The following is a 14,440-nucleotide window of genomic DNA, read 5'->3' on the forward strand; positions in this document are numbered from 1 at the left end:
GGTCTCCATGGGGCTGGCTGCCATGGCCTGCTCTGCAGTGGCTGAACGCTGCCGGGAGGCGAGGTGTGTTTCTGCCACGCTCGCCTTTTATTTCACCAGCTCAGCAGAACGAGCACGCAGCCCAGAGGCTCAGCAAGCGACTCGAGATGGAGAGAGGTAATGACACCTGGGGAAGAGGAGCGCTAGCGCAGTACAGCACTACATCATTGGTCTCATTAGAGAGAGAGAGAGAGAGAGAGAGAGAGAGAGAGAGAGAGAGAGAGAGAGAGAGAGAGAGAGAGAGAGAGAGAGAGAGAGAGAGAGAGAGAGAGAGAGAAAAGCTATAAGTGCTGGGAAAAGATGGGGGGGGGGGGGGGGGGCAAGAGAAGTAAGAGGTAGAAAGTACTGCAGGCAAGAGGGAAAGAGTGCATGACGGGGAAAGTTGCGTGATATTGCTCTGACACTGTTCTCCAGCGCCTGCCATCCCCAGAGAGCCATAACGAGCCAAAGGGAAGAGGGAGGTGCAGCTGGGGGAGAGAACTGAGCAGAATGCAAAAGCCCACAGACATGACACGCAGTGGCCATACAGACAGAACTAAGAGCCAGAGACTTCCCTTCTTCTTATCCAAGTTTACCATTCACATGCAACAGGGCTAGACAAAACTGCTCATTTCTACTTAAAAAAAAAAGTCATAACAGGGTATACCAGAGACCAAGAAGATCAGAGATTAAAAGAGCTGGCAAGTGAATCTAGCTTAGAGGAATAGAAAAGCCATCATCATGGCTGGTGATTACAATGACCTTTTTAAGCAATCTTACAAGGAAACACTCACAGGAATGAAGTTCAATTCCCCATCCTAACCTTCTTCAATCTGCTCCGCGTCTTGCCACGTGTCCAAACTATTTGTGTGTGCAAATGAGAAGTACCACACGGCTTCTCGGAGATATTATGTGCGTTTGTGGTTATGTGTGAGTGACGGACACGCCTACCACACCAGCAGCAGCCTTCCAGCCATGTTACTGCCCACAGACTGATGAGCACGCACACAGAGACACACACATACAGACACACACACACACACACACACACACACACACACACACACACACACAGAGACACACACACACACACACAGACACTTCCCATTCTAAGCACACATACTATCTCTAATGCTGTGGACTGTTGAAGCACATCAGCGTTGTTAAGTTTCACTGGCTGTTTCAGGTTCACAGAAACAGGCCTCTACGAAGTCTACGTGGGATGTTCAGACTGTTAATGTGGTGACAGGCCCTTACCCGTGCTGTTGGGGGTGGGCGTCTGCAGGCTGCCCATCACCGTGGCTACGGGACCCACCGGCAGAGACGACGGCCTCTGCTCAGTTTTGCACATCTGTGCCCCATCTGTATACACATACACACACACACACACACACACACACACACACACGCACGCACACAATCAAATAGGCAAGGCATAGGTCAGATAGAAGGGGGTTGCTTTAAATAACTGCTGACTGACTGCTGCAACTTCCTCTAACTGCACTCTCAAACCTCATGACATTTTGGTTTAAATGTGCCTTTGACAGTAAACTTGAGCAAGATCAGACAAACAGGTTGGTTAAAAAAAACAAAAATTGCATATCATTAAGTCTCAGTATTCGTTTGATGTGCCGATTTCGGTATGATTAAAGGAATAATCCCTTGCATCAAAGCCAAAGCCACAGAGTCAGATTTAACAGGCAAACCTCCAACCTGAAATGCTAAAAAAAAACATGCTCTAATAATTTAAATGCTGGCCCAGACTTCAGAGTCTGGATATGAAATCTGCACTTCTGACAAAATCATTGGGGCAGAGCAGTTCTCTAGTAGTGAAGGAGAAACGCTGAGTTACTCTGATTCAGGTAAGGTCACGACCATCCAGAAACCACACAAAGGAAGTGAAAACACTCTCCTGTTCACCCTGAGGTCTGTGAGGCCTTGTGCAGACTAGCTTTTATTTCACAGACACCCCCAGCTAACCGATGGGGCCAGCTGGCCTTTGGACTTTTGTCACATGGGCAGGACCAGCATTTATTCTTGACGCATTCCTGTCGACTAATCTGATGCATGCAAAAGAAGTGAATGGAATGTGTTTTGGTGGTACCAGGCCAGGCCTACCTGTGGGGAGGGTGGTCTGTGTTGGCATGGCGTTGACAACGTCTGAGTCCAGAGGGCTGGGCTGGTATATCCCATCCACTGGGTTGATGGTGCTCTGGAGAGAGCCAGAGGGTTAAAACAACTGCGCACGCACACGCACACACACACACACACACTTGATGACTGTTCAAGCATACACCAAATTATGCATAGGGGTGGGCGATACATGAAATTCAATTAACATGTTTACTGTTGGTCTACTCCTGACAAACCCATCACAGGACGCATGCATCAAGACTGTCCAATAGTGGGGATTTTCATGATTATGACCTCTTCTTCAAAGAGATGCAAATCTTAAAAAAAGAACGATTTGTTACATCCTCAGGACATCTGTTTGATGTTGAGTCAGGAAAGGAGTAATAATAAAAAAAGGTTTATAGTAGTTTATAGATTATAGTTGCTAGGATAACCTAAAAATACAAATGAATCTACAGCCTGTCTACGTAAGTTCCAAGAGCTGTGAATAAGGTCACCTAGGCTACATTTTCCCACTACTGTCAACATTTACACAATCACAAATAAATAAATAAAACCTTGAAACCTAAACAGCCTCCCTCTTCTATACTATAATACAATTAAATCCACTTTGGACACAGAACCCACGGATAGTGGACCGTTAAGTGGTAGCATTTTGTCACTTAATTTATTTTTAGCAAGCCCATATTTGTCTGAGGAATAGCATAGTATAAAATAATCCCATTAAAGTAACTCTACTGCATAACAGGACATGCAGTTACAGGGATATATGCACTGGTATGGTAAACAGCATCAGCCACTCCTACTACAGCACATACAGGTTTCCAGAGGAGCACACACACATACACAAACACCCCGCCCTTGAGAAACAGAAGTGTCAAGTGAAAAAAGGATCCTGAAGAACAGTCAGCTGCTTTTGACTGTGAGGTGCTTCCCCTAATGCTGAACCTGATCTAGCCTCAGAAGCTCTTCACTTCTCTGTACAGAACAATGGGAGGCCTCGAAGCTTAATCACCTCTTTGACATATCATTGTGTACGCTGCGTTTGTGTTACGGCCTGGTTAATGGTTCATCCAGTGACTCTTCTCGGCCACAGACACACGTGAGCATTTTTTTACGGTTCCCTCAACTGATTTCATGTGGTGGGACAGCACGCAGGTGACACCCAGCTCACACCTTTGCTGCTACAGCACATTTATCAATCAAGGCTAGTACCTTAAAGCCGCAATACAGAAAAAATAAACATGTGAGGGCTCAATATAAGATAGAAGAGAGGAGTGGTGACCGAGGGAAGGTGTGTGTCTTTTCACGCCGAGAGGGAGTCGGGGACCTTCGGTCATCCTCATGCCCTTCTCTTTAACCCATTGCCCTGCTCCCTTTAGATTGACTGAGTCTAACCATAGGCAGAGGCCATTAAAAGACAATCAACCATGCTAGTCTAGCCTCACTGGCCAACGCTCATTCTTGGTCGGGGGATAATAAAACGGCAAAAATGTGGCTGTTGTTGGAAGGCGCCATGCTGTAGAGGCCTCTTCAGCCAATGTGTTAAGACTGGTCAGCTGAGTGTGCCATACAAGTAGGCCATTAACCATTGAATCTATACTAGGTTTGTCTTTAGTGCACAATAGGAGCACTTTTCCTACGCTAGCAAGTCAGGTCAACAACACTCCATCATGACAGTTCATTTCAAACCCCCAATTCAAATTCAGCATCTACAAGTAAAACAGCATGCAGAGGTGCCTGCATCATGCTAACAGAGCTTTAACACATTCAGCTCATTCCTACTTATGCTGATGGAATTAACATTTTTCCCCCTTACAATGTTGCATCAGGTGATGTAACATTGATGGATTTGGGGGAGAGCATTTTGTATGAAACGTGGTCTCTCAATTCCGATCTCAACGATAGGAGCACTCATTTAAGTTCCAAGGCTTAACACAAATGTTTATGTACATTGATAGTTTTTACTCAGCCAAATATCCAAGGTGTGTTTTAAAAGAAATTTCTAAGGTCTGTCTGTGCATGTTATTGACATGAAATGACTCTGATGTAATAGGGCCCTAGGTTATGGAGGTTAGTACGCTGTCCTAAATAAAGTGAGACATCCATTAGCCCTTGTTGAGTCAATAGACCTCTACTGAAGAAAAATCAATTGCTGATTTGCTTTCATATGTTTGAGTGTGGGTGTGTGTGTGTGTGTGTGGGTGTTAGCGTGTTATAATTACAACTGAAATGATTCAAGCAGGCAAATGTTTTTCAGACATATTCAGTATTTTTTTTAGAAGTTGAAAGAGTACGGAAAAGTTCAGTTTTCCCAAGAGAGAGAGAGAGACTGCAAGAGAATTCCCCACACCGTGAGAGAGTCACAGAAGAGAAAGCCAGAGCTAAGGGGAAGGGGTGGGGGGGGGGGGGGGCAAGGCATATCATCACAAGGCATGCACTTCTGATCAGGATTCTGGTCGGTCCAGTTTCACTCTTTTGGTTGATTGCTTGTTGGTTTGTTTTAACAAGGAGGAAGAAGTGAAGTAAGCGGGAAAGAGAAACAAAAAAGAAAAAGGAGGTTGGGCTGAGTCAAACTACGTTGTGGTCGGAGAGCGACAGAACTTACTATCAGTCCGTTTGCGTGCTGCTGATCATTACCTCGATCCTTCAAAAACAAAGTCCGAGAGAAAAAAAGAGGGGTTTGAGAGGAGGGGGGGGACCTGGCCTTAGGGATGATGCTGAAACCCTCTGCCTGGTTTCTTATTAATCAAAAACATTTACCGCAGACTAAAAAGTTAAAAATGCAGTTAAAACATTCTCTGACATCTTGACATTCAGTAGTTATTTAGCTGTATTGCGAAAATTGTAACTAGCTTCTGCATGTTCTATAAAGGAGAAAAGGCAGACTGTGGCATTAAGCTAATTCTCTGTTTGGGTGTCCATGGTCTTCCCATCACCGTACTATGAAGACTGGGAAGAATTTGACCACTTTGGTGCAGGGGCATACTGACAGGGACTACTCAGACACAAAGACCAAATGACTGCCAAGTGGTACAGATGGTCTGGGACTAAATGTGATTGAGGAAATGGAAACGGTCATCTTACCTTGGCAATTTGAAGTAGTACAATGCAGTGTTTGATGGACTCTACCATACTCTGCAAACGGGACAGGGAAAGCAGAGGATAAGCTTTGCGCCAGTGGACACGTGGATATAAGAACGCAAGAAGAATTCACTGAATATTCCCCTCATACTTACACAAGTTGTATCCTTTAGGTTCTCAATTTTCTGTAAACAAGGCAAAAAAACAGGGATGAGGGATTGAGAAGGAGAATAGGAGAGGTAGATTGAGACCTTTTGAGAACATTCATTTCTTAAAACATTCCTTAAAAACACATGCCAGTGATGTAAATGAAGTGTTGAAATGGTGATCATTTTTCGGTGAACAAGGTCAGCGTCACCACTTCCTCATTCCTAAGACCTCTGACTTAGCTTCAGTGCTGGTAACAGAAGCAGGTACTTATCTCTAAAGCCTGCCTACTGCCTGCCTGCCCGCCCTCAGCCCCAGGACCTTAGCATTACCAAAATGGGACTGGAAAAAAATGTAGGCTGGTGACAATTACTTTGACATAGCTTTGATTTGTAAAATCAATCTGAGCATCATTTCAAAGGGGGAATGAAAATAGAAAGTAAGGGGAGAGGAGGGAAGGGGAGAGGAGCTCGTCTTACTCTGCGTGACTCATCTTCTTTGCAGTCCTTTATTTTTTCATCAAAGAGCTGAAGGAGAGAAAGAGAGCAAGAGGTGGAAAGAGAGACAGACAGAGAGATAGCGAGGGAAAAGTAAACGCATAAGGAACATGAAATAATAAATGTCTAATACAACATATAACCATGCTCGTAATATCAACTTGACTGTTTTAGTTGTATAATGATAAAAAGTACAAAGCAATTCAGTGAAATCTCACCTTGAGCTGATCAATGAGAATCTGAAGATAGGCATCAGCTTCGGCAAGCTTCTTGTCAAAGTCCTGAACACTTGGAACAAATCCTGTTTCTGCCTCCTAAAATTGGAAGTGAGAGAGACACAAAGAGGCCATGTGAGACAAGGTCTACCTCAAGCCCACACCCACGACACACATCAGCGTCTACCGGCATCAATAACCAGCATGGGAGGTCATCTAGCATGCCCTATGGCAACCGTTCAGACATGTTATGCGATGACGTCACTCCGTGGTGCCATTTAACACTCTGTACTTCTGATCTCCGGTGACGAAAGTCTCTATAGAGTCATCATAAGAGGAGAGCAAACCCAGACGCAGGTCATTGTGGGTTTCCTGTTAGCCTTGAGCAGAACTGTCAACTTGTTGACACAGCAGGAACAACAGCGTCAGCATCAATTTACATTTACATTACATTTAGTCATTCATCTGACGTTTTTACCCAAAGCGACTTACAAAAAGGTAAACAATCCAGGTAGTGTGACAAGGACATGTTTTAGTGCAACAATTAAAGTACTACTCACACACAATACTAGATATCTATCTGGCAGAACATAAAAGGCACACACACACACACACACACACACACACACACAAGACTACAACTAAGCCTGCTCCATCATGATCATCCACCTGAATCCTATAACAAAATGGAGAAGAGGGCTAGTGGGCCCACTCCGGTTATTTTTTGTGATACTATAACTGCAAAGAGGAACCTAGGGACACTAGCAAACTGAGAGGTAGTTGCTCTGCGGAGCAAATGGGTTTCTTTGACAGACTGTCTGGCTTCAAGCTTTCCTGGAACTTCCAAAGTGTGGAGATTGGAGAGCAAAAAAGGAAATTGAGTTTAACGATAGGAGTAGACGTTATCAGCGGCATGGTCCACGCCTTTCCATGTCACTTCCTCCGACATACCAATGTATGCATGTTTGAATGTGTGTGCACATGCGAGTGCATTAGAACATTTTTAATGATTACTTAACTTCAAAAGCCTTCCTCACATATATAAATGCCATCCTCATACACTAAACATAAAACTGTCCACCTCCCCTTCAGAGTGGAAAAGAGAAGTAGATAGCAGCTCTGGCACAGGTGCTGAGCATTGGGTGGACCATCAAAACACTCTGTACAGGATGCAAGAGTTGTTTTGAATCAAAGCACATCCTTAACTGCCAGGTAGAACAGGGATATGAAAACGAAACAGATACAGCCTGAAAGTTATGTAAACAAGTTATTTTTGCACACACACACATACGTTTCATTTCACAAACTTTACAAAAGGACTCATTAGAGCGGAACAATTGGAACAATTTAACACTTCACTGCTAACCACCTCAGATGTGCCAAATACCTTTTGCAAAATCACTGATCACAATCTGGAGCAAGCCTGACTTGCTTAGGCTGCATCACAAACACACAGCTACAGAAACAAACAAACAAACAAACAAACAAACAAACAGAAAAACAGAAAAACAACAAAGCTCGGTCATGCCGCACCCGGCAAACCCAAGCGGCCTTGCGTTGAATCGAAGGCCCCACTCACACACAGAGGGACGAGAGCAGGCCCGGTCAGACTGTGGCGAGGAGTTAGACGCCGCTCATTCCCATGTTCAGATTGCCACTGAGAGGAAGCCCTGCTACTGCTCGCCTTCCTCCTGCTGCTCTCCTCGGTCAGCGGTCGGCTGGAGGGCCGACGCTCCTGGCCCTGACGGTGTCCAGCAGCTGAGGAACGCCTGGAGGAGGCCCTGGAGCTCGAGCGTCCATATGTGATGGCTCTAAAAGGGATGTGCAGGAAAGCCATTCACCTTATAAAACCATAAGCCCCTCAACCTGACGCCGCCGTCTTCTAAAGCAGTAAATACTGTCAGCAGCACAGCCCACAGAGGGCAGAGTCTAGGCTGGGGTTTTTTATGCGCTAACCGTCCCATGTTAAGCTCAAAGGTTGCTTGGGTGCAACTGATAGAAGAGTGCAAATCCATGGAGTCTGTATCTCTCTCCCTACCCAGTAAACAAGTTAGAGAACTCTTCCAACTTGATCAGCTGCCTGACTTTTTTTGGGCACTAGAACTGTGGTCAGATGTGCTCTGCATGAGCAGCAGGTACTCTCCATAAATAAAAGTGCCCCATACTAGTGAACCGGGATCAGTTCTTGGAAAGCAGCAGCACAGCCCAGTCACTCGAGTCCATCCCATGCATCTGATCGTCAGCACAGCTCCACAACCAGGAATTCGAAAATGACCCGAGCTGACCTGACCTGAAATAAGCCGTCTCATCAAAATGTCTCAACGCCTGGTTGACCAGGACAAACACTGTAGTGCTTAAGTTACTACGGCGAACTCGGAGCCAAATTCAGCAGTGGCCTTCGCACACTCTAACCAAACCAAGTGTCTGACCTATTAGAGCAACATGATGGTTCATATGAATGGATACATTGTTGCAGAAGATAAAATGAATGTACTTGTGTATGTACCACCAAAGGGCCTGGTAACCACACTGACGTCGTTCCTAATCTGGTGTTGCTGAGGAGTCTCTGGCATCTCCATCTGTGCCTTTGCAGAGTGAACTAAGGTGTGCTGCTCCAAGCCTACTGCATGGGCTGCGCTCTAACGGGGGTTGGGTGGCTCCCCTCAGCAGACATGGAGGACAGCGCTAGCGCTAGCTCCCAAAAAGGTCATCTGAGCAGGCCCTGCACAACAGAGTCCAGAGGCCTGCCAGCCCAATCCATGGAGGATGGGACAAATGGGAGAGAAAATAAATAAATAAATAATAATAATAATAATAATAATAATAATAATAATAAAAAAAAAAAACGCTCTGTCCGTTTCGTTCCTCCTCCATCCTTGGTCATAGGCTCACCTGACCCAGGAACCATCAAGAATACATAGTAGTCACGTGCGGAGGAGCCTGAGGAGGCTCGTCCACCTTGGACACAAACAGGAAGCGGCAGCCATTACTCAGCCTGGAGTGTTACTCATACGGCAGGCTGGAAAAGTCATGTCCAAGCACAGGATACTCTGTACTGTGGAAAAAAGCTGACTTGTAACAAGCAGCCCTCAGCACAAGCAAACAAGTACCAGGGACGTGCAGAGGAGCACACTATATCCTGCTCTATCTCCACCATAACGCCAATCCACACTGGAGATTAGAGAGAGGCTGATGGAGAGAGAGAGAGAGAGAGAGAGAGAGAGAGAGAGAGAGAGAGAGAGAGAGAGAGAGAGAGAAACGAAAGAACGAACATGTGAGAAAGACCTAGGACACCTGCATCTCCAGGCTAAACGTCAGCCCAAAATGTCAGTCCCCTCCTATGACATCTATTAACACCTCCACGACAGGCACATACATTCTCACAGCAGTGTTACAAAGGTGCTCTTTAAAAGAAGACAAATAGCAAAAATAGTTTTGCCATTTTTTTTTGTTATTGTTTTCTCAGTCTCTTGTCCGTTTCTGTGAGCCACACCAGCATCCTGTGACAGAGTTTAGTGTAAAAAACAAACAAAAGCTCCACTCTTTGGGTTCAGGTTTTTGTTGCGTCAACAGCAGAGTGCTCATAATGGCTACAGACCAATCACACACACACACAGACATGGACATAGACAGCGACAGCATTTTAAAGCAGAGGGGTTTGCTAAAACCTGGAGGTAGCCCTCATGCTAAAGCAAAAAGAGTAGCTGGCTGGCTGCCACTTCAGCATATTTACTCAATCTGCTATTTAGCAACCCAACTCCCCCCTCCCCCCCCCCACCCACAAATAAAAAACCCTAAAAGCTGTTGGCATCCTTCACACACCCCTCCCCACCCCACCCCTCTGATGACCCCATTTCCATGGCATCATCCCACGTTAACGACAACAGCAACAGCAAAAACAGTGACCAGTGAACTGTGAGCATGGTACTTACGGTGCGCCTGTGTCTGTGAAACATGCCTCGTTAAAAGACTGCACAGGCCAAAGCTGATCCAAGCCTTCTTTTATCCCAGCTTTCTCTCTCTCTCTCTCTCACGCACCCTTACTGAAAACACAGACTGCCTTTCTAGCGCTAGCCCTTGCTCTCCCTCATACACACACGCACGCAATATGCCACGCGCTCTCGTTTTCTGTCCGCTCCGCTCTCCTCTCTTGAAAACAAGCCCAGCTGCTAGCGTCGCGTCCACAGCGTTGCTGCCATCAGCTGCGCCGACGCAGACAAAACCTAATCTGCCCTCCTCTTATGACAGGAAGTGCACACTTCCTTTGAGAAGAGGGGAAAAAAAGAAAGCAGAAAGAAAGAGAAAAAAAAGTCGCAGCAGCATATAGTTTGAGAGAGAGAGGGAGGGAGGGAGGGATAGAGAGAGGAAGAGAGAGAGGAGGGGACAAACACAAAGGGCTGCTGTGATTGGTGAGAGGGACCTTGAGCAGTTGACGGAATCAGGGAATAAGCGGTGCTCTGATTGGCTGTGGAGTCACATGTTGGAATGACTCGGTGCTGACACACTGGGTGTGCGGGCGAGTGGATACACGTAGCCAGTCAGCAGAGCTGTTTACATGAGAGAGGGAGAGGAGGGAGGCTTAGGTGGGGAGAAAGAGAGAGAGAGAGAGGGAGCAGGAGAGAGGGAGAGAGAGTAAGTGTGAGCGAGAGAGAGAGAGAGGAGAAAGAGACAGAGAGAGAGGAGAAAGAGACAGAGAGAAGAAAGAAAGAAAGAAAGAAAGAAAGAAAGAAAGAGAGTGAGAGAGAGAGTGTAAAAAGAGTGTGAGGAGTAGCAGAGAGCAAGAAGACAAGAGGGAGAGAGAGATTGACAGATAGAGAGGGGAAGGAAAGACACAAACAAACAATGTCAGGGACAAAGAGAGGGGCAAGCGAAATGAAGATAAAGCAGAGGAGAGAGAAAGAGAGAAAGAGAGAGAGAGAGAGAGAGAGAGAGAGACTTTGACTTTTAAAATCCCTTTTATTGAACCATACTATGGATCAATTACTCAATCCCCATTAATACACACGGCAAAGCAGTGGTACAGATTGTTGTTTCACCATTTAAAAATCAGTCTTCCATCATCAGAAAAATGGATCAAGCCTTTACCCACACACCATTTACGTCCAAACCAACTAAGGTTATTTGTAACGTGGAAGAAGGCATATTCCACTCTGACCCTCGACTCCACTAACCCTTTAAACATTTCCACTAAGTTCACAGATATCCCCTCCTCCCCCAATCGATTCCCTTTCCAAATGGTCAGCTTTGCTTGACCAATTAGAAAGTTCAGGCAGCCGCACAGATCTTTTTTGGCTTTGGAGTACTTGACCCCGCAAATGAAAAGTTCTTTCGAGAAGGTAAAGCCTAATCCTTGAAACACTGCCTCCAAAAGATGAAAAAAGGAAACCAATTGTGAGCAGTCACAAAAACAGTGGAAAATTGTATCAGGGACATCACAAAACCTGCACATGGGGGAAACATCAGACCTCAGTTTTGCTACAAAGACCTTTGTGGCCATGGCACTGTGCAGCACACGCCACTGAAGGTCACCAGACCTTTTAGGGATAGAACCCTTGTACAGGACCCTCCATGAGGGTAGCAAGTTTTGATTACCCCCAAAGTGAGTCCTCCACTTTGTATCACACCTGTCCCTGAGCACATTAACATTTGCACACTTAACAAGAGCATTGTACAGAAGTTTCTTGTCCGCTGTAACAAAATGCACATCTTGCATCCCCTTGAAGGAGAGCAGTCTCTCTGTAGAATCCGGTATTTGGCAGTTGGGAGTGATGTACAAATCAGGAAACCGGGCATCAACTGGACCGCCCTCAAGCCAACAATCAACACAGTTTACAAGGCTTTGTGGAAAACTTCCCTTTAGATTCCTCAGTATATCTCCCACCACCCTTTCAGACCTACAGCCCAACATAGATGTGAGCTCAGGAACAGAGAACCAACGTCCAGCAGTGAAATTAAGCAGGTGTCCAAGTTTCGTTATTTTTGCTTGGCTAAACATGGATACAACGCTTGCAGACGTCACCCCAGCTTTTGACCAAAAAGGATTTGAAAACAATGGTTCATCTATGCCATAATGTTCAAAACGAGACACCCTAAAGTGCCTCCAGGCTTGTAACACTGAAGTGTAAAAGTCACTAGTGTGAACACAGTCAAAAACCGACACAAGAAACAGATGCCTGTCAAAGAACAAATCAGTCTTAGACCTCAACAAGGCAAGGCCAAAGTCCACCCATGGGAGGTCAGTCCCATACAACAACTTCTGAGCGGACTGAAGTCTCATTGCCTTCACTTTGCTGGTCAGGTGGATCAGGCCTTGACCCCCTTCAGCCAAGGGCAAGTACAGCACTCCAGGAGGGAGCCAATGATTCTCGTCCCAGAAGAAGTTCACAAACCTCCTCTGTAGGGAGGCCAGAAGATCTGCAGGTGGGTTTAAAACAGTTAATCGGTGCCAAAGCATTGAAGCGGCCAAATTATTGACCACTAGCACTCGCCCTCTATACGACAACTGCGGTTTAATCCACTCCCACCTCCGCAACCTTCCTTGCACCTTCTCAGACAATCCCTCCCAGTTCCTGTGCATGTATTGTTCAGTGCCAAAGAAGATTCCCAGGATTTTCAGCCCCTCCCTGCCCCACTGACAGTGCATGGGCAAGGGTGGCACTGCCATGCCCTGCCATTGCCCTAGCAGCAGAGAGAGGCTTTTCCCCCAGTTCACTCTGGCAGAGGAGCTCTTCTGAAAGGTACTTAAGCAAACTACCAAATTAGCCATATCCTCTTGTGAGCGTATGACAACATTTATGTCGTCTGCATAGGCAAAAAGCTTCACTGTTGCGGAATTCCCAGCAGTGTCCTGAATGGAAAAACCCTGGAGCCTCTTCCGCAACTGTATGAGCAAGGGCTCGATGGCTATGGTGTATAGCAGCCCAGACAAACTGCAGCCTTGACGAATGCCTCTGCTCACAGAAAAGGGCCTCGTAAGTGACCCATTGATTTTGAGCATACTGTACATGCAACATGCAAGTATGGGAGGAGTGAGTAAGTGAGGGAGGGGGAGAGGGAGAGAGAGAGAGAGAGAGAGAGAGAGAAAGAGAGAGAGAGAGAAAGAGAGAGAGAGAAAGAGAGAGAGAGAAAGAGGGAGAGAGAAAGAGGGAGAGAGAAAGAGAGAGAGAGAAAGAGAGAGAGAGAAAGAGAGAGAGAGAAAGAGAGAGAGAAAGAGGGAGAGAGAAAGAGAGAGAGAGAAAGAGAGAGAGAGAAAGAGAGAGAGAGAAAGAGAGAGAGAAAGAGGGAGAGAGAAAGAGAGAGAGAAAGAGAGAGAGAGAAAGAGAGAGAGAGAAAGAGAGAGAGAGATATAGAGAGAGAGAAAGAGAGAGAGAGAAAGAGAGAGAGAGAAAGAGAGAGAGAAAGAGAGAGAGAGAAAGAGAGAGAGAGAAAGAGAGAGAGAGAAAGAGGGAGAGAGAAAGAGGGAGAGAGAAAGAGAGAGAGAGAAAGAGAGAGAGAGAAAGAGGGAGAGAGAAAGAGAGAGAGAAAGAGAGAGAGAAAGAGGGAGAGAGAAAGAGAGAGAGAAAGAGGGAGAGAGAAAGAGAGAGAGAAAGAGAGAGAGAGAAAGAGAGAGAGAAAGAGGGAGAATGTGGCACTGCTGCAGTGGAGAGAGAGGAGTAGGAGATGCACAACATTGAGCAGGAAACCCATGAACATCATAAACTAGCTCTCACATTCAAAAATGAGACTTGCGCACTAAATGGCACTAAACTGACTAATGGCACTAAACCGTGCACCGAGAGGAGTTCAAATGGGTATTTTACAGAAGTTTAAATTCCTTTTGTGGGTTACTATGCAGCATATTGTCAATACTAAGAGTCCTTTACCTCTCAGACACCTACACATGATGTGCTCACCTCGCCTCAGGCTCCGCAAGAGCAAGCCTGTCTGTTCATCTCAAATAACAGACACACATGCACACGCACACATGCACACACACACGATCTAAATGTCCAAAGATCGACTGGAAAAGAGATACAACATGAAAGGAAGGGAAATATGTTTTGCTCTTGGGGTTTCTTTAAGGGGGCCTGGCTGCCTGACAGTGGGGCAGTGAAGCATTCAGACTAGGAGCTGAACAACGTCTTTCTGGTTGGTTTTAACAAAAAGGTGTGTCTGCGCACGCGCACACACACACACACACACACACAAAAGACAAGACTTTTTGAACACATACACAGTCACACACAAATCCAATCGCTAATGGTAACGGTGAAGTCCTTACCCGAAGCTGAAGGGTGTGTCGAAGAATAGTGCCCTCTAAAGCATGTATCCACTTCTCTCGTTCATCCGCATCACGTGCTGAGGGAG

At 45.9% G+C, this 14,440-nt stretch overlaps 1 protein-coding gene across 3 annotated transcripts in view; it reads right to left on the minus strand.

Moving 5' to 3' along the window:
• osbpl9 (oxysterol binding protein-like 9) overlaps positions 1-14,440 on the minus strand; it is a 40,689-nt gene that overhangs the window by 12,942 nt on the left and 13,307 nt on the right. The window contains exons 4-11 of one of the 3 annotated variants that reach the window (XM_076278873.1): positions 14,355-14,431; positions 6,098-6,193; positions 5,862-5,909; positions 5,391-5,420; positions 5,239-5,289; positions 4,760-4,798; positions 2,137-2,230; positions 1,276-1,380 (exon numbers count right to left, since the gene is read on the minus strand). In XM_076278873.1, the coding sequence (XP_076134988.1) occupies positions 1,276-1,380; positions 2,137-2,230; positions 4,760-4,798; positions 5,239-5,289; positions 5,391-5,420; positions 5,862-5,909; positions 6,098-6,193; positions 14,355-14,431 (540 nt within the window). Of the gene's footprint in view, positions 1-1,275; positions 1,381-2,136; positions 2,231-4,759; positions 4,799-5,238; positions 5,290-5,390; positions 5,421-5,861; positions 5,910-6,097; positions 6,194-10,026; positions 10,326-14,354; positions 14,432-14,440 lie in introns of those variants that run through there. The other 2 variants (XM_076278876.1, XM_076278874.1) reach the window with 2 other exon arrangements.

Source organism: Alosa pseudoharengus, unplaced genomic scaffold (assembly GCF_046254945.1).
Source record: "Alosa pseudoharengus isolate Yale_2024_CS ecotype anadromous, Long Island Sound unplaced genomic scaffold, YU_APseudo_1.1 YU_APseudo_1.1_scf_11, whole genome shotgun sequence".
Taxonomy (NCBI): domain Eukaryota; kingdom Metazoa; phylum Chordata; class Actinopteri; order Clupeiformes; family Clupeidae; genus Alosa; species Alosa pseudoharengus.